General features: G+C 43.9%; 1 protein-coding gene across 1 annotated transcript in view; it reads right to left on the reverse strand.

The window, feature by feature from the left end:
• Positions 1–20,444, reverse strand: part of PAXIP1 (PAX interacting protein 1) — a gene marked incomplete in the record, with an annotated part of 1,449,657 nt that overhangs the window by 512,263 nt on the left and 916,950 nt on the right. The window contains 1 exon segment of the mRNA XM_044066884.1: positions 7,370–7,472. Within this exon segment, the coding sequence (XP_043922819.1) occupies positions 7,370–7,472 (103 nt within the window).

Consider the following 20,444-nt stretch of genomic DNA (forward strand, 5'->3'; position numbering starts at 1 on the left):
CGATACCCTATGAGCTGAGGTGATAGCCAGAAGGAAAGCTGTTTTCCAGGACAAATATTGCAAATCTGTTGAGGCAGCTGGCTCAAAAGGAGGCAAGGTCAGCTTTTCTAGAATGAAGTTGAGGTCCCAAGCAGGTATTGGTTGTTTCCTTGGGGGTTTTATATTCTTAGCCAATCTGAGGAACTGTCTTAAGAGGGGGTGAGAGAATAAAGGTGGATCAGTGTTGTATTCTGCAGAAATGGCTGAGGCATGGATTTTGATGGAGGAGAATGAAAGTCCACTGCTTAGCAGCTCAGCTAGATACTGTAATATTTGAGGTAAATTCAGTTTTCCAGGATTCTGGCCCTTTTTCTCATTCCAGGCACAAAACTGTTTCCATTTTGCAGAGTAAGCTTTTCTAGTAGACGGCCTTCTGGCCTCCAAAATGACATCCTGCACCTCCTTGGAGAGTAGGGTCTGCTGTGATGTTAAGGAATCTTCCATGCGGCCAGATTGAGTGTTTTCAGCTGACTGTGAAGAGTTTTGAAGCTGTGCTGAGTCAGAAGAAGAGGCATTAGAGGTAGGGTCCATGGAGGGGAATGCGTCAGGCTCCTCAGGAGTGGGTACCAGTGCTGTCTTGGCCAGTCTGGAGCAATGAGAATCATCTTTGGTCTGTCTGCTCTGGATTTTAATAAAACTTTGGGCAGCAGAGGAAGAGGTGGAAAGGCATAAACTGTTATTGTTGTCCAAATGAAAGAGAGAGCGTCCACTCTCCAGGCCTGTGGATGAAAAGTCCTTGAGCAGAATTTTGTCAATTGGTGATTTTTGTGGGAGGCAAAGAGATCTATGTCTGGCCTTCCCCATGCTTGAATTATTATCTCTGTAAAACTTGAGGATGCAGCTTCCATTCGTGGATATGTCATATTTCTGCTTAGGTTGTCTGCCAGCGTGTTTTCCTTGCCTGGCAAGTACTGTGCTTGAAGTTAGATTTGTAATTCCAGAGCCATGTTCCAAAGTGACATGGCCAGCCTGCATAGGGGTATGAATGAGTTCCTCCCTGTTTGTTTATGTACCATATTACTGTGGTGTTGTCTGTCCTTATCAATAGTTGACCTGGATGCAGAAGGTCTTTGAAAGCTATAATAGCATTTATTACTGCTAGCATTTCCTTTTGATTGATGTGAAGGTGCTTTTCTTTTTGGCACCATTTGCCCTGAATGCACCGATCTGTCACGTGCGCCCCCCAGGCATAGTCAGAGGCGTCTGTTGTGATGGCTTGATTTGCTTGAGGCTTGCAGAATGGGAGACCTGTGTTTGTTTGGCATGCTTGAGCCCACCACAGAAATTCCTTTTGAAGACATGGAATTAGTGGTATTATTGTTTCCAAACTGTGGCTGTGTTGAGACCATAGGTTTTTCAGGTGCCATTGAAGTTTCCTCATATGCAGCTTTGCACATGGGATTAGTAGGATGCAAGATGCCATGAATCCCAGAGCCTGCAGGATTTTCCTTGCAGTCAGCCTGGTGAAATTTGCTAGTTTTCTGAAGTATTGAGTTAGTTGCCCCTGCTTCTCTGGCATGAGGTAGGCCATCTGGGTGTTTGTGTCCAAGTTGGCACCCAGGAACATTATTTGCTGAGAGGGTATTAGCCTTGATTTCTTTTTGTTGACTGTGTATCCCAGAGAATTCAACAACATTACTACAAAAGCCAGATGTTTCAGAAGTATGTGCTTGCTGTCCGCTTGGATCAGGCAGTCGTCCAAATATGGGTATATTTGTATCCCTTGAAGTCTGCAGTAGGCAATTACTGATGCCAGGCATTTCGTGAATACTCTGGGTGCAGTAGATAAGCCAAAGGGCAATGCAGAGAATTGATAATGGGTTGAACCTGCAAGAAATCTGAGGTATCTTCTGCAATTTTGTCTGATTGGGACATGCAGGTATGCCTCCTTGAGGTCCAATGTTACCAGCCAAGACTCCTTGCCCAGCATGGGAAGAAGCTGCTGTAATGTGAGCATCTTGAATTTTGGTACGAGTAAAAATGTGTTTAGGACGGATAGGTCCAAAATAGGTCTCCAATCTTTTTCCTTCCTTGGTACCAGGAATAGTCTAGAATAAAAACCTTGACCTTGTTCGTGAGCAGGTACCTCTTGAATAGCTTTCATGTCCATGAGATCTGAAATTTGTCTTTGTGCCTCTGCCCTTTGATTGTGTGGCAGGTTTGGCATGCCTCTCATTTTTGGAAGGGTGTGAAAATGGAATCTGTAGCCTCTGTTTATAATGTCCAGGATCCATTTGTCTTTTGTGACAATATCCCATTTTTTTGAAAATAACGCCAGTTTTCCATTAGAGCCTTGCTTGGCATGCAAAGGGGAAAGTCATTGGTCTTGCTTTCTGCATGGCTGCGAACTATCCTCACCACCTCTTTGTGTAGGAGCTTGCCATTGTCTGCCTCTAAACGATCCTTGAGATTGCCCTCTGCCCCTCGGGCGCCTGTATCTACCCCTTTGGGGTCTGTCCATGGCTGGAAAGGACCAATTTTTGGAAGGCCAATTTCTACTGAAACATGGAGGTTGTACCTGTAGAAAATCTTTCACTGTTTGCATTGATTTAGCCTTTTCCTCCATTTTCTTTAATACCTCCTCAGCTTTAACACCAAATAATACATCCTTTTGTAGAGGGACATCTAGTAATTTAGCTTTGACATGATCTGGTAAGGTTTGTTCCTTGAGTCAGGCATGTCTACGTATGACTGATCCTGTAACAGCAGCTCTACATGAGGCCTCTAGAGCATCAAAACCACATTGCAAGGAATGTTTACCCACTTGTTCTGCACTATGCATCAAATCCTGCAACTCCTTCAAGTCTGGTTGTTCAGGTTCTGACATTTTGCTTCTCAACTGTGAGAACAGAAACTGTTGGTACTTTAGCATATGGAACTGGCAGTTTAATGCCCTCATGGTTAAAGTGGCCAAGGTGTACACCTTTTTTCCCCACCTTTCTAAGGATCTGGAATCTCTCCCGGAAGGTAATGGATTTTTAGCAGTGGAGGTCTTAATTCCCTTGGGGTCCTGTGAGATAGTTTCTGGGTCAGCCGCATGGCTTTTGCATAAAAATTGGTGCGAGTCAGGAACCCGGTAGTACCTGTCAGGCTTGACTGGAAATGGAGGTAAAGAATCCGGGTTAAGGCAGGCCTCCGAGTACACATCATCTAGTATGTCTAAGACAGGAGGTATAGCCAGAGGCCTGTGCTGAGGTAGCAAGAGAAAATCACTAAGCCTTTTCTTGGAATCTGAGTACTCTTGGCCTTCCCAGTGGAAGTGCTCCCTTAAGGTATGCAAGGTTTCCCCAAATGAGTAATCCTCTGGGGGGGGATGGACTCCTCTGCATCAGAATCTTCAAAAGGGGAGAAAGAATGTTCCTATTCATCAGAGTGCTCTGAAATAATGGAGGCCTGGTCAGAGGAGGGGGATTCTTCCTCCACTCTGGGCCTTTTGTCCCGGGGGGTTGAGAACCCCTGGTAAGAGTAATTAAATCCTCAGCCATTTTAAGCATCTGTTTTTTAGGCATGGGGCCTGGAGAAGGGCCCTGTGTAGCTTGTCTCTTAGAATGCATGGCTGCTTTAGACTTAGTGAAAGCCTTGATGGAAAAAGAAGAGGAAGGTCTGAAGACACCTTGAGAGGAGGCAGACCTGTCTACATTTTGAGATTCACCACCAAAAGTGGCTTCGGAATCTGTAGTCGGGGTGTGGGCCGAGGAGCCTGCGACCTCGGGCACAGAAGACACCGCCAATGAAGTGTCGTCGGTAGGCAGGGGCTGCGTAGGCGCCTCGCTGAGAACCAGACCACCTATAGTCGGCTTTGGTGTGGTGTTGGTAGAGGCCGCGGACTTCGTGTGTCGGTCCTTATCTTTGCATTTTTAGACAAAACTGGAGTCGGAGTATCCGACAACATAATATAGTTACATTTTTTGCCAAAATAGTGCTGGGCGAACTCCGCCCGACGTTTAATGGTGCGTTTGTTGAATGTAGCACAAAAACGACAGACCGAGATGTCGTGGTCTGGGCCTAAGCAAGGAATGCATAGGGAATGAAAATCCTTATGCGGTATTTGCTTCCCACATGAAATACAATTATTAACTTTGTCTGACATCGATCTGAGGCAAGAAAAGTTTCCCCAATGGGGTACTTAGCTTTCAAGAAGACTTCGGTTGCAAAATTTTTGTAATTTCAGGAGCTGGCCGACCGGCACTTGCGAACTGCTTCTGCTTCGGGCACAGCGCGGCAAGAAAGACTGAAGAAAATGGCGTCGGCTGGTTCTTTTATAGCCCTGTCGCACTGACGTCAGGGAAGAAGCGGCGACAACCGACACCGGACCTAGACTTTGGAATTTGGCCGACCGAGGACCCGCCTGACGGCAGGAGAACCCATCTGTTATGACTGCAGCTGTATGCACGATGAACATCCAAGATCCACAGGTTAATGAAATGAAGAGGACAACATCAAATCATTACATATTACACCTTGTAGTGTGGTTGATATGTTTGTGTAAAAAAATACTGAGACTGTAGTGTTGTACTGCTTGGGGGTGGTACAACACATGTATGTATTGTGAATATACAATGCATACTTAGACTGTGCCCTCTGTTTGCAAGGTTTCCACATGTACATTTATGTCAAAGGAAATGGACAATAAACACCAATAAGTATATATATATATATATATATATATATATATATATATATATATATATATATATACACATACATATATATATATATATATTATACATACACACACATGTACACATACACACACACACACACACACATATATATGGATCCCTATCAGATAACAGAAATTGCATTTGACTGAATCCCATTTGACTGAGACCATAAGACTGAAATTTAAAAAAACTGAAAAATCACTTGACCGAAACCCATAATACTGAAATCTTACAATGCTAAATTTCAACATACTGAATTGTAAAGTGGACAATATAAAACCAGAATGGGGGGGGTGCTATACCCCCCCCCCAACTAGGGGGTGCAAAGTATCATTTATATCATGGCACTTAAAAAGGAATTGTTGCTGTTGTTACTCAATTTTCTAGCATCCATCTTCTCTGATAAGGTCATAATGTGTGTGGGGTTACATGTTAAGTTCTGTTCTCTACAAAACTATGGACTTTTACTTGCTCTTGTTTGCGTGTAGACTCCTTTCAGTGGCTGTATTCGGAAAACTTTTGAATACATGGTTAACATGAGCATGGAGTCCACACGGTTGCTTTCCAGTTTGTTTAATCACTTCACAGTGTTGCTCTGAGTCATTAGCATATTCAGCTACTTATGCTGCAACTTTTTTATGCCATGGAAGTTTCCATGTTTGAGTGCAAGCTGTTACGTGGAGTTTCCTGAATTTAAAACTCTTCACAGTCATGTGTGCACTACAAAAATGATTGTAAAGGCTTTATTAAATCCTCCTGACAGAGTATTAAGTTACAGCTGTTTAAGGTCGGGAATTTAGAGAGAGAAATGTAAAAAGATAGTTAAGAAAATGAGCCAGTAAGACTGACGATACACTGTTCTATTTGTTGGAAATGGTAGTACTGATCAGTCAGGAGGGCAGCATTAGCAATAACAGCTTGTGGTGGTTGATTCTTAAAAGCACATATGCAGTTTGAAAATCTTATCAGATGCTGAGATACCTGCCCTCACCATTCTTGTAGCTTGAGGAACAAATTGTCTGGAGGCCATTTTGAGTTTGATGTGGTCAACATGCAAACCAGTCTGACTTACCTCAACTTAACTTGGAAAAAAAAGGACACACAATCCTGTCGCGCTGATTTTCTCAACACACTTATAATTTGTATATTTCCTCCAAGCTCTTTGTTTTTTTTCTTCTGTACCTTCTCAATAGCAAACTCAGGAGAGTTCATGGCATCTGCCATACCTGAATCAGGCTTCAGCAAAATACAAATCTAGTTTACTACCTAATTTGAAACACCCTGTCTCAGTATCAACAGCATTCAATTTATTCTACGGTACTAGCAGCCCCATTTCTCTACAATTCTGCTCGTTGCCCCCTCCAAAAGCACAACAATAACACCGTCTTAACATTTATCATTCCATCTGTCCCCAAGGTTGACAGCTTTGGCAACTAACTCCCCTTCACAAGTTATTCTTTGTTTCATCCAGGTCTGATCATCAAGTGCACTTCTCTTCCAAAAACCAGAAATTACTTGTTTACGTCCTACTCTGAAACAAATTCATGAACATCAGCATAACAAAAAAGCAGGAGTTGCTGGAACAGAGATGATCTCACTACCTCATCAAATTCTGATCTAAGTACCATTTTAAATTACTAGATGTATTTTGCAAAATGTATCTCCTAAAAGTAGGGTAATGCTTCTAGGAGGACACACTGCTTTCTTCTCCACACTAAAACAAGCAATGGGAATGGAAATCCTTAGTCAGAAATCATCTTCTGCAGCCACACTTGTCAGAATTTTTTACAGGGGTGCCATAAGCCTTGTAAAAATAATCCAGCCCAATTCATTTAGGTCAAATCAATTAATAAATAGCACAGCATAATTAGGTAACTCTTAACATATGGCACATTTCTGCAAACTAGATGTTTACCACTTGCTACTGTGTCATCTGGAAGCTCACTGAAGGATATGGACTACCTGTATACATTGAATGGCAAAAAGAACTAAATCCATGATTAACAGTGTAGCTTCCTTTATACCACACACCAGTTTGACTTCAATGAAAGTTGTTGCTCTTGGTGACATCTGGAAAAGCTCTAAATGTTAACCCAAAGGTTCAGAGGTTTGCTGTCTGGCTTTCTGACAAATTGAGTATGGAAAACTGCAGCAGTGATCTTTACAATGAAATCTGTGATGTGTCATGTGAGTTCTTTTTCCTGACATTTGGTAAAAAAAAAACAAAAATGCAAATACTCTCAAAAGAAGAACCGATACAAAAAGGACCAAGGATACTATTGAAGTAAAAGCTGAAAATCTTCCAAGTTTCTAGGGCAGCTCTGTGTAACAATCAAATGTGATCAAAGAAAAAAACAGAGAAACCCTAGTATGCAGACACGGCATTTTCTTCACTTGTGATTTCTATAAGAGCATTTCAAACTACACTTCTGTAGAATTTATCATCAAGACAATAATTTAGCAAAAGAACAGAAGACAACATATGAACTCCTGTGCCCAAAAGTGAAAACAAATGAAATGATTCACTATGATTTGAATGATGCTCAATAGAACCAACTGTAAACTTGGATTGTAACTTGTACAAGAACCGTCATGTAAAGAGAGTCAGGTATACCAGGTACAAGAATTATGGTTATGTAGCTTCAACTCTAAGAAACGCAACGCACCTTAATGTACTGCTGGACCTGTGCAGGCTCAAATCCGGTAAACACCACCATAGGAGTGATTTCTGGGGGTAGTTTCTTAGTAGGTGGTGGCAAATCTTCAATTCTGAAAATGAAGCAAACAAAATTATTTTATCTGTTCAGTAATACTACTCTTCATTCTACGGATCTGTGACACTCACTTAAGTAAATTTTGACAGGAAAAAATGTCATCTTAATAAAACGGCCAAACATTCTTTAATACATCAAGAATTTAGAAAGGAGAGAAACTAAATGGCAGTCAAGTACAGGTCATCCTTTAAATTAACCCTTATATCTCAGCATAACAGCAAGTATTTTAGTAAACTAAATGTACTAAACAGATATAGCATTAAGACACTCCATGTAGCAGCAAACTTCTTCAGTGGCTCCATCAAGCCCTTCCTTCCTTCCTGCAAGAGACTGTCACGGGACTGATGGTATTCCCATCAAATGGGAAAAACAAAGCTACTGTAAACTATAATGTCTTGTTAAAAGCATATACTTCCTGTTCACTTTCTAACTACAAGGTAAGCTTATACTGTTATAAGTTTATATCCTGTAAAGAACAGTTGTGCAAAATGGGGCAGCCGCGGTGGTGCAGCAGTTAGCATTGCCACCTCACAGCAAGAGGTTCTCCGGTTTGATCCTCAGCTGGGGTGCCTTCTGTGCGGAGTCTGCATGTCCTCCTTGTGGTCGCGTGGGTTTCCTCCTGGTGCTCCTATTTCCTCCCACATCCCAAATACATGTGGTAGGTGGACTGGACACTCTAAATTGGCCCCAGGCGTGAGTGCCTGTGTGTGCCTTCTGTGGAAGGTTGGGCGCTGGGCTGGCAACTTGACACTGTAAAACTCCACTGCCAATCATGAGCGGACAGGTGATTCGCTGTGGCGACCCCTAACCGGGAAAAGTCAAAAGAAAAAGAACAGTTGTGTAAAATCTTACCAAAATGATGGATGTCCTTCCCTTCTCTGCTGCAGTATTCATAAAGTACAGTTGTGTACACCTACCATAAATGTAGATGTTAGAGTGTCTTCACTGTTGCAGTCATGACTGTAGGGTTCTCCCCTGCCGGCAGGCAGCCCTCGGTCGGCCAGAATCCCAAAGTCTGGGTCCGGCGTCGGCTGTTCAACCATGCTCCCTGACGTCAGAGCGCCAGGAGTACAAAGCTGACAGCCGACGCCATCTTCTCCAGTTTTTCTTGCCCCAGATGTCAGGAGTCCCAAAATGAAAACGGTCTCACAACCTTTGCAAATACACCTCAGAAGAATGGTGAAAAAAGGAAATACACAAAAGTAAAAATAAGAGGGGACAGGAGGGAGGAAGCAGACTGCAACAGTGAAGACACTCAAACATCTACATTTATGGTAGGTGTACACAACTGTACTATGTTCATCGTGTTTCACTGTTGCAGTCATGACTGTAGGGTAGAATCCCAAACCTGAAAGAAAGGGAGGTGGTCATAAAGAGGAAGGGGTGGCTAAAAGGCTCTGCAAGACTGCAGAGGCAAAGCCTGCCCGAGGTAGATTGTAGTGCTAAGAAAAAGTATGCACTGAACTCCAAGTTGCAGCTTCCAAAATGTCCTTGGTAGGAACTCCCCTGAGGAAGGCCGCAGAAGTGGCAGCAGCTCTGGTGGAATGAGTCCGTATACTCCCTGGGATCTGCTTTCCATGGTGAGAATAACAAAATCTGATTCCATGAGCAATCCATTTAGAAATGGTCTGTTTTGAAATGGCTTTACCTTGGGAACTTGAAGCATAAGAAACAAACAATTGTTCTGATTTTCTGATGTCCTTGGTTCTGTTCAGGTAAAAACGTAGTTGTCTGTGTACATCCAAGGAATGTAAGATCCTTTCCCCTTTATTTTGAGGAGTGGGGAAAAAGGATGGCAAGTGGATAGTTTGATTTAAAGCCACTTTGGAAACCACCTTAGGCATGAAGGTAGGATTAGTCCTCAAAGATACCCTGTCTTGATGAAAAATAATATAAGGTTCCACAGCCATAAGAGCTTGTAACTCTGAAACTCTCCTGGCAGAGGTTAGGGCTAACAGGATAGCTGTCTTCCAATATAAAAACTTGATGTCAGAAGAGGCAGCAGGCTCAAAATGAGGCAAGGTTAGTTTTTCCAAAACATAGTTGAGATCCCAAGCAGGAATGGGAGGAGATCTAGGGGGTCTTAAATTCTTAGCTCCTCTGAGAAACTGTCTCATGAGCTGATGGGAGGGTCTGTATTATAATGAGCAGAAATAGCAGAGGCATGTATCTTAATGGAAGAGAAAGAGAGACCCTTATGTAAGAGATCTGTCAAGTAAAGTAAAACAAAAGTAATGTTAGGAAGAAGAGGATCAGTATCCTGAGCCTGCATCCAGGAACAAAATCGTTTCCATTTTCCTGCATAAGATTTTCTAGTGCTAGGACGTCTGGCTTTTAAAATGACATCCATAACCTGCTTGGGCAGTAAAGAAGAAATCAAAGGCCCTGGATTAACCAGGCTGCCAGGCTGAGAGTTCTGACATGAGAGTGTAGAACCTGACCCTGATGTTGGGACAGAAGGTTCAGAGACTGAGGTAAAACCCAAGGGGGCTCCAGGCATAGGTTTTTTAGAGTTGGATACCAAAACTGCCGAGACCAATTTGGAGCCAACAAGATTATCATCTTGGGCTTGTCCTGTTTTATCTTCAATAAAACCCGTGGAAGAAGAGGAAGAGGCGGAAAGGCATATCCCGAGAGGTTCCTCCAACTGAATGACAGGGCATCCACTTTCCAAGCTTCTCTGTGGAAAGTCCTGGTGCAAAAATTCTGTAGTTGATGATTGAGATGGGATGCAAAGAGGTCTATGTGAGGACATCCCCAGACTGCTGCTATCATCCTGAATATTTTGGTGTCCAGCATCCACTCGTGTGGATCCGAAAGGTTTCTGCTCAGACTGTCTGCCAGGAAGTTTTGTTTCCCTGGTAGAAACTGAGCTTGAAGATCCAGATTGCAAGCTAGAGCTGTGTTCCATAGATCCATGGCTAGTCTGCAAAGGGTGTAGGAATGAGATCCCCCTTGCTTGTTTATGTACCACATAACTGTGGTGTTGTCTGTCAGTATTAGCAGTTGTCCTGGTTGTAAAAGATTCCTGAAGGCCAATAGAGCTTTCTGAACGGCTAACATTTCCTTTAAATTGATATAGGTGCTTCTGATCCTTTGTCCAAAGGCCCTGCAAACAATTGCCATGAAAATGGGCTCCCCAAGCATAATCCGAGCGTCCGTGGTTAGAATCTGAATGGCAGGAGGCAGACGGAAGGGTTTCCCCTTTGTTTAGAGCACATGCCCTGGACCACCAAAGAAATTCCTTTTGAAGGCAAGGAAGGACGGAGATCAGTATGTCTAAACTGTGGCAATGCTGAGACCATACACTTTTTAGGTACCACTGTATTTTCCTCATGTGTAGTCTTGCATATGGTACGAGAAGGATGCAGGAGGCCATGTAACCCAAAGCCTGCAGGAATTTCCTTGCAGATAGAGAGTTGCCAAGGTTCTGAAAGTTGAAGCCAGCTGTAATTGTTTTTCGGATGTCAAAAATGCCATCTGGGTTGTGGTGTTTAGAAGTGCACCCAGAAAAGTTATCTGTTGTGATGGTGTCAAATTTGACTTTTTTATGTTTACAGAGAATCCCAGGAACTTGAGGAGGTTCTGTACAAATTCTAGATGGTGGAGTAAGACATCCTTGCTGTCTGCCTGAATTAGACAATTGTCCAGAAAAGGGTAAATTTGAATTCCCTTGAGTCTGCAGTAAGCTACTACTGGAGCCAGGCATTTGGTGAAGACCCTGGGCGCAGTAGACAATCCAAAGGGCAGCGCAGAGAATTGAAAGTGCCTCAATCCGGCCTTGAACCCGAGGTATTTTCTGCGATCCTGCCTGATGGGAATGTGTAAATATGCCTCCTTTAAATCCAAAGTTACCATCCATGCATCTTTGGACAGCATTGAAAGTAGCTGCTATAGAGTAAGCATCTTGAATTATGGAATCTCTAGAAAGGTGTTCAAGACCGACAGATCCAGAATGGGTCTCCATGAGTTTTGCTTCCTTGGGACTAGAAAGAGCCTGGAGTAAAAACCTTTTCCCATCACTGAAAGAGGAACCAGTTCTATGCCATTCATAGCCAAAAGAGCTTCCACCTGGTTTAAGGCCTCCGGCCATTGATGTTTTGGATGGTCTGGCCATCCGCTTGGCCTTGGCAAGGTATGAAAGTGGAATTTGTAACCTCTTAAAACCACATCCAAAACCCATTTGTCTTGGGTTATTTGAGTCCAATTTTGATAAAAAAGAGAGAGTTTTCCTCCGAGAGGAGCTTCCAGACAAGAAGTTCCTGTAGCCCAACAGAGGGAGTCATTGAGTTTGTTTCCTTTGAGATTGTGACCTGTCCTCTCCTCCCCTAGGGGTGGAAGCAGTCCACTGTCTTAGTCTATAAGCAGCTTGAGTTTGAGGCCTCCCTCTGGAGCGTCTATATCTACCCCTCTGAGGCCTGTCTGAAGTGGGAAAGGACCAATTTTTTGAAGGCCAATTCCTGCTAGATCTAGGTGGCTGTACTTGTAAGAAATCTTTAACTGTTTGCATGGATTTCGCCTTATCCTCCATCTTTTTAATCACCTCTTCAGCTTTTGATCCAAACAAAACATTATGCTGAACAGGAGCATCCAATAATTTAGCCTTTACTTGTTCAGGTTAATTTTGTTCCTTTAGCCATGCGTGCCTTCTAATGACTGTGCCAGAGGCCGCAGCCCTACAAGAAGCCTCCAAGGCATCAAATCCACAGTGTAAACCATGCTTCCCAACCTGTTCAGTGGCATGCAATAAGTCATGTAATTCCTTATCATCTGCACAGGCAGAAATGGAAGTAAGCTTTTGTTTTAAGACAGACAAGAGAAATTGCTGGTATTTAAGCATATGAAACTGACAGTTTAAAGCCCTAATGGACAAAGTAGCAGAAGTGTACACCTTTTTGCCCCATCTTTCTACGGATCGAGAATCCTTTTCAGTAGGAATGGGATTTTTGGCAGAAGCGGCCTCAACTCCCTTAGGACCCTGAGAAATGGTTTCAGGGTCAGCAGAAGGGCTCTTGTATAAAAACTGATGGGAATCAGGAACCCTGTAATATCTATCAGGCTTAACAGGAGCAGGAGGAAAAGAGTCAGGGGCTAAGTTAGCCTCCGAAAAGGCTTCATCCACAATATCCAAAACAGGAAGAATAGCCAGGGGTCTATGTTGGGGAAAAATAAGAAAATCCTTCAGTTTTTTCTTGGATTCCGAATACTCCTGTCCTTCCCAGTGGAAATGTTCCCTCATTTCATGCAAAGTTTCCCCAAAAGAGAAATCCTCAGGGGGAGAAGCTGAAGGAATGGATTCTTCAGCATCAGAATCCTCATAAGGAGGGAAAGAATATTCCTGATCAGAAGAAGAAACTGAGGAAACAGAAGCCTGATCAGAGGAATCATAATAAACATCCTGCCTTGGCCTTTTGTCTGGAGGGGGATGTGAACCTCTAATCATAGTAAGTAAATCCTCCGCCATCTTGAGTAACTGTTTCTGTGACTTGGGAGCCGGTTCAGAAGAGGCCTGTGTTGAAGTCTTTGATTTAGAAGGAGTCTTTGCCTTTGTCTTTACTAGTAGCTGAGTAGGCCTGAAAACCCCTTTGGAAGCAGGTACCTGCACAGCGGCTCCGGACCCATCCGAAGGAGCATTGCCCGAAGGTCCTGCAACAGAAATATTTAAAGGCCTTGTTGGCTCGTCATGAGAGTACGTTTCGGCCGTCGGTTCTGAAATGGCCGATGACAGGGGCTGCAAAAGCGCCTCACTGACGACGGCCGAACCTGAAGCTGGCTCTACTTGTGCGCTATCATCAGATTTGGACCTCGGAGGCCTGTCTTTATCCTTGCGACGTTTGTGGACTCCGGTAGCCGGGACCGTATCCGACGACATTTTGTAGTTATGGGCACCTACCGAAGTAATGAAAAGCAAAATCATACCTTCGCTTAATTGTACTTTGATTGAATCTAGCACAAAACCGACAACTAGCTACGTCGTGGTCAGGGCCTAAGCAAGGAATACAGTAAGAATGAAAATCCTTATGAGGTATTTGCTTCCCACATGAAATACAATTATTAACTTTTTCTGACATCGGAGTGGAGCAAGAAAAAGGTTTCCCCAACGGGGTACTTAGCTTTGAGTGGAGAAGAAAATCTTTGGACCGAAGAATATCAGAAAAATTCGTCAGGAGTCAGCCGACTGGCACTTGCGAACTGCTATCACCGCACGGCAAGAAAGACTGGAGAAGATGGCGTCGGCTGTCAGCTTTGTACTCCTGGCACTCTGACGTCAGGGAGCATGGTTCAACAGCCGACGCCGGACCCAGACTTTGGGATTCTGGCCGACCGAGGGCTGCCTGCCGGCAGGGGAGAACCCTACAGTCATGACTGCAACAGTGAAACACAATGAACATCACTGGAATACTGCGACAAAGAAGAGAAGGACATTACCGTTATGGTTAGGATTTTACACAACTATTCTATGTCCTTCTATTCATCTGTGGTAGTATTCATAAAGTACAGTCATGTACACTTACCATAAATGTAGATGCTCGAGTGTATTCACTGGTGCAGTCATCACACTTGGGTCATCTGCTTGCAGTAGCTCTCAGTCAGCCTGAATATCAAAGTCTTGGGTCCTGCGTCAGTTGCTGTTTCATCTTCCATGACATCAGGTAGTCAGGGGTATAAAGCATGGAGCCAATGCCATTACATCAGTTTTTCTTGCCCCAGATGTCAGGTGCCCCCATAATGGGAAACAATTATATACAAGGTTACACCTCCAACTAAAAAGCAAATACACCAAAAAGCTTTAAGCATAGTAAACAAGAATACAGGAATAGTCAATAGAAGTCAGGGGGCTGAAGGAAGGGTAACCAGGACTGCAACAGTGAATACTCTCAAACATCTACATTTATGGTAAGTGCACACAACTGTACTATGTTTTTCGTGTTTCACTGTTGCAGTCATCACATTTGGGTAGATTCCCAAAGCTAAGGATGGGAGGAGGTAATTAGATAGCATTAGGACCAGCTATAAGGCCCTGCAAGACTGTTGTGGCAAAACCAGCTCTGGATTTAGAAAAAATTGGCAAGTGGTAATGCTTGGTGAAGGTATGTACAGAACTCCAGGTAGCAGCTTCTAGGATGTCCCTGGTAAGGACACCTCTGAGAAAGGCTGTAGAGGGAGATGCAGCACTGGCTGAATGTGGTCTAATCCACTGTGGGGTAGGTTTTCAATGGTGCTTACAGCAGAAATGAATGCAATGGCCTATCAATTTAGAAATGGTTTGCTTTGAAATAGCCTTCCCCTCTGCCCCTGCAGCAAATGCCACCAGCAGTTGTTCAGATTTCCTTTGAGGTTTAGTCCTGTCCAAGTAGAATCTAAGTTGTCTGTGCACATATAAGGAATGCAGTATCCATTCCCTTTTGTTCTGTGGATTAGGAAAGAAGGTTGGCAAATGAATGGACTGATCAAGTGCCACACTAGATACTACCTTGGGCATAATGGATTGGTTCTGAGGGACACCCTGTCTGCATGAAAGATGATGAAAGGCTCCACTGCCATAACGGCGTGTAATTCAGATACCCTTCTTGCTGAAGTAATTGCTAAAAGGAAAGCTGTTTTCCAAGAAAGAAATTTTAAGTCTGCAGTAGCAGCTGGCTGGAAAGGAGGTAGAGTGAGTTTCTCCAAAACAAAGTTAGGTCCCAGGCTGGGGTTGGAGCTCTCCTGGGTGGTCTCAAATGTTTGGCCCCTCTGAGGAACTGCTTGAGCAGTGGATGAGAGAAGAAGGGAGGTTCTGTGTTATAATGAGCTGAAATGGCTGAGGCGTGAATTTTGATGGAGGAAAAAGACAGGCCCTTGTGAAGCACCTCAGTTAAGTACTGTAAATTCTGAGGTAAATTGGGCGCTGCTGTGCTCATCCCTTGAGATTGGTTCCACGCACAGAATCTTTTCCATGTTTCAACATAAGATTTTTTAGTACTAGGCCTCCTTGCCTCTAAAATGATATCCCATCACAAGTTTACTGAGGAATGGTACAGGAGAGATTAGGTAATTAGCCAGGCTGCTAGTCTCAGTGTTAGAAGCTGAGGGTGCAGAATCTGGTTCTCCTGTTGAGACAACAGGGAAGGAGTCTGAGGCAGGTGCCATGGAGATAACCATGACACACTATGCAGGAGGGGGTACCAGTATTGGCGTGGCCAGTCTGGAGCAATCAAAATCATCCTTGATCTGTCCTGTTTGGTTTTTAGTAGTACTTTGGAGAGCAGAGGCAGAGGGGGGAAGGCACAGACTGATACTTTCCAGGCTTATTTGTGGGGAGTCCTTGTGCAAAATTTGTCCAATTGGTAGTTCTGGGGAGAGGCAAACAGGTCTATATCTGGGCTCCCCCATTTGCTTGTCAACATGTTGAAAATCCTTGGTTCCAGTTTCCTCTCGTGTGGGTCTATGAGGTTTCTGTTTAGTCCATCTGCCAGTGTATTTAATTTTCCTGGCAGGAATTGAGCTTGTAGGTGCACTTGGTAGCTCAAGGCTGTGTTCCACAATGCCATGGCTAGTCTGCAGATGGGGTAGGAATGTGTACGCCCCCCTGCTTGTTTATGTACCACATAACAGTTGTGTTGTCCGTCTTTACCATTAGTTGTCCTGGAAGAATGTGGTCCTTGAAGGCTGTCAGAGCATTCTGTACAGCTAACATTTCTGTTTGATTGATATGCAGGTGCATTTGACCTGGGTTCCATTTGCCCTGAATGCACTTCCCTGCCAGGTGAGCCCCCCATGCATAGTCTGATGCATCTGTTGTTAGGGTTTGGGCGGCAGGGGTGGTGTGAAAGGTAGTCCCTTGTTTTGGTGGCAGGCTTCTGCCCACCAAAGGAACTCTAGGCTTAGGCAAGGTATGATAGGAATCATTGCTTCTAGATCCTGAGAATGTTGACACGATAGGCTTTTTAGATACCACTGTAGTTTCTTCATATGCAGTCTTGCATATGGAATTAGAAGAACGCATGAGGCCATGAACCCCAAGGTTTGCAGTATTTGTCTTGCAGATAGCAGGGATTTTTGTAGCCACTTGTTTGAAGTAGGCTGTCAAATGAATTTGTTCCTCTGGCGTAAGGAAAGCCATCTGGGAAGTTATATTCAAGCTTGCTCCCAGGAACATAATTTGTTGACAGGGTACCAGGTGTGATTTCTTTTTGTTTATGGTGTACCCCAGACAAGTTAGAACCCTTTGTACAAAGGCTAGATGATTCAAAAGCATGTCCTGGCTTTCTGCCTGAATTAGACAATTGTCCAGGTATGGGTATATTTGAATATTTCTTTGCCTGCAAAATGCAATAACTGGAGCTAAGCACTTTGCGAATACCCTGGGCGCAGTAGATAAGCCAAAGGGCAGTGCAGAGAACTGATAGTGCGTGTAACCTTCTTTGAAGCGTAGGTATCTTCTGCAAAGTTCCCTGATTGGAATGTGCAGGTATGCTTCTTTTAAATCTAGTGTTAACAACCAGGCATCTTTGCCTAGCACTGGAAGCAACTGGTGAAGTCAGCATCTTGAATTTTGGAATCTCCAAAAAGGTGTTTAGAGTAGACAGGTCCAGGATAGGATGCCGTGAATTGTCCTTTCTGGGTACCAGGAAAAGTACTGAGTAGAAACCTTATCCCTTTTCTGGTACCAATAGAATAGCCCCCATGCTTAAGAGAGAAAGTACTTGTTTTTGAGCCTCTGACCACTGATTTGGGGGTAAGGTCTGCCCACCCGCTTGGTGTTGGCAACGTGTGGAAGTGAAATCTGTATCCCTGGGACACTAATTTAAAACCCATTTGTCCTGGGTAATGAGTTCCCAGTTCTTTGCATGAAGAGCAATCTTTCCACCCAAAGGGGCAGTCAGTTAAGAGCATGGAAATTTTAAAAGGAAGTCATTGAGACAGCTTACCATGGGGGGGGGGGGGGGTCTTATTACTTCCAGATTTGGAAGTGGAGGCCCCCCACTGCTTAGTCCTGTGCGTACTCTGGGACTACAGCCTGGGAGCTCTGCTGGATCTGGGTTTGGACTGAAAAGGTCTGGAAGATGCAGGAAAGGACCAATTCTTGTAAGGCCAATGCCTACTAAATCTTGGAGGTTGTACTTGTAAAAAAATCTTTTAACAGTTTGCATAGATTTAGTTTTTTCTTCCATCTGTTTAAGAACTACTTCTGCCTTGTTGCCAAACAGGCGGTCCTGGTTTAGGGGAGCATCCAGCAATTTTGCTTTAACATGATCTGGTAGGGATTGCTCCTTAAGCCAAGCATGCCTTCTAAGTACAGACCCAGTTAGCACAGCCCTGCAAGATGCCTCTAGAGAATCAAAACCACATTGCAAAGTATGTTTTCCAATGTATGGCTGAATGTAATAAATCCTGTAATTCCTTATTTTCAGCACAATCAGGAAACATCATTTTCTGTTTAAGCAATCCAACAATATACTGCTGATACTTCAACATATGAAACTGGCAGTTTAAGGCCCTAATTGCCAAAGTTGCAGAAGTGTATACCTTCTTACCCCATCTATCCAGCGCCCTGGAGTCTCTATCAGAGGGGGTAGGATTTTTGGCAGTAGTAGCTTTAATGCCCTTAGGACCTTGTGAAATGGTCTCAGGATCCTCAGTAGGATTCTTGAAAAGGAACTTGTGAGAGTCAGGGACCCTGTAATATCTATCAGGTTTCCTGGGAGCAGGAGGTAAAGAGTCAGGGGCCAAGCTAGATTCTGCAAATGCATCATCAACAATGTCTAATACAGGAGGTATGGCTAAAGGCCTGTGCTGAGGCAGGAGTAAGAAATCCCTAAGCCTCTTTTTAGAATCAGAGAAATCCTGACTGTCCCAACGAAAATGCTCCCTGAGAGTATAAAGGGTTTCACCAAAAGAGAAATCCTCTGGGGGGGCAGAGGGAATTGAGTACTCAGCATCAGAATCCTCATAGGTGGAGAAGAGTAAATCCTGGTCATCAGAGGAAACAGAAAATTCAGAATCCTGGTCGGAAGTATCATAAACAAACTCAGTCCTAGGTCTCTTAGAGGGGGGAGGCTGGCTTCCCCTGATTAAAGTAATAAGGTTTTCAGCCATTCTTATCTGTTTTTTAGGCATAGAGGCCTGACCATGCGGTCTGGGCGTCAGTTTTTTAGGCATGGTTCGAGATTTAGGCCTTGAAGAAGAAGATGGCATCGGTTTAATATGCAGGTCAGCAGGCCTGAATACACCCTCAGAAGCCGGTGCCTGCACAGCGGCTCCGAACCCATCCAAGGTAGAGACATCTGCAGGTTTCACAGTTGAAGCATCTTGCGGCATACCAGACTCTGAATGGGTCTCAGTAGAGGCCTGCGAATCAGAAGTAGCGGGTATCAGGGGCTGCGAAAGCACCTCACTGAGTACCAGTGAATTGGCGACTGGCTTAGAAGCGTCGTCGGCAGCTTTGGACCTAGGCGGCCTGTCTCTGTCTTTATCTTTGCGTTTTTTTGGAATGTTGGTAGTCTGACAGCTGACTGAAGACATATCAGGATAATTGAACCGAGCACCAAAATATTTAGAAGCGTAAATATACAGATGACGCATAGATCGTGGTTTAAATAAGGCACAAAACCAACAGCGAGGTACGTCGTGGTCTGAGCCTAGGCAAGGAATACAGTACGAATGAAAATCTTTATGAGGTATTTGCTTTCCACAAGTAATGCAATTATTCACTTTTACTGACATCGGTTAAGAGCAAGAAAAAGTTTCCCCAACGGGGTACTTAGCTTTTAGTTGAAGACTTCGATTCTGAAACTCGAAAACGAAAATTTCAGGAGTCGGCCGACTGGCACTTGTGAACTGCTTCTGCTTCGGGCACAGCATGGCAAGAAAGACTGATGTAATGGCGTTGTCTGCATGTTTTACACCCCTGATGACCTGACGTCATGGAAGAAGCGACAGCAACCGACGCAGGATCCAAGACTTTGTTAATCAGGCCGATTGAGGGCTACCTGTAAGCAGATAACCCAAATGTAATGACTGCAACAGTGAAACACGAAGAACATCAGTTTTTTTTTTTTTTTTTTTTGTGGTTTATGGTGAAACCCAGATGTTATAGAAGAGAAAATGGCAAACAGGATGTTTGCTCTAGTATCTCTGGGGAAGTTGCCATAAAGAGCAGATTGTCCAGGTAAGGGAAAGCATGGATGCCCTGAAGCCTGCAGTAGACAATCACAGGGGCTACACATTTTGTAAATACCCTTGGTGCATTAGAAAGTCCAAAGGGCAAGGCAGAAAACTGAAAATGCCAGGAAGACATAGAGAAACTTATAAACTTTTTGCAGCTGGGGTGGATAGGAATGTGTAGATATGCATGTTTGATATCTAGGGAAGCCAAATAGGCTTGTGGCAGAATAAGGGGAAAGAAGGTTTGAAGAGTTAACCGTTAACATACTTTCCTTTTTCCTACAGAGATTCAAATAATTTAGCAGTTGCGGGGCCAAATGAAGCAGAGTTGTCCAAAGGGGCACCTACAAGCTTAGATTTAATGTCCTCTGTTAATGGCTGGAATGTTGGGAGAATCTCCTAAGACAGAGCAAGAGGCAGCTGCCCTGGCAGAAGCCTCTGCAGCATCATAGCTGCATTTGATGGAGTGGAGGGCTACATAGGAAGAGGCTCCAAGCAAGGATGCAGCCAACGCCTTATTCCCTGAGGCAAATCAGAAATGACCTGAGAGAGTTGAGACAAGAGCTCTAGGGCAAATCTGGTCCTGCGCATTTGGTAATTAATGTCTCTAAAAGCCAAGGTGGCTGAAGTGTACACTTTCTTGTTCAGCCTTACCAGGATCCTGCTGTCCTTATCTGAAGGAAGGAGACTGGTTGAGGGCAGTAATCTGGATGGTTTGTCTGAAGCCGCTGAAATAACCAATGGATCTGCTGAAGGACACAAACAGAAATGTACAGTCCTCAGGGACCTTGTAAAATCTGTCAGGCTTCTTATGGGCAGA

This window comes from Protopterus annectens, chromosome 3.part1 (genome assembly GCF_019279795.1).
Source record: "Protopterus annectens isolate FY-2018-M chromosome 3.part1, PAN1.0, whole genome shotgun sequence".
Classification (NCBI taxonomy): Eukaryota; Metazoa; Chordata; order Ceratodontiformes; family Protopteridae; genus Protopterus; species Protopterus annectens.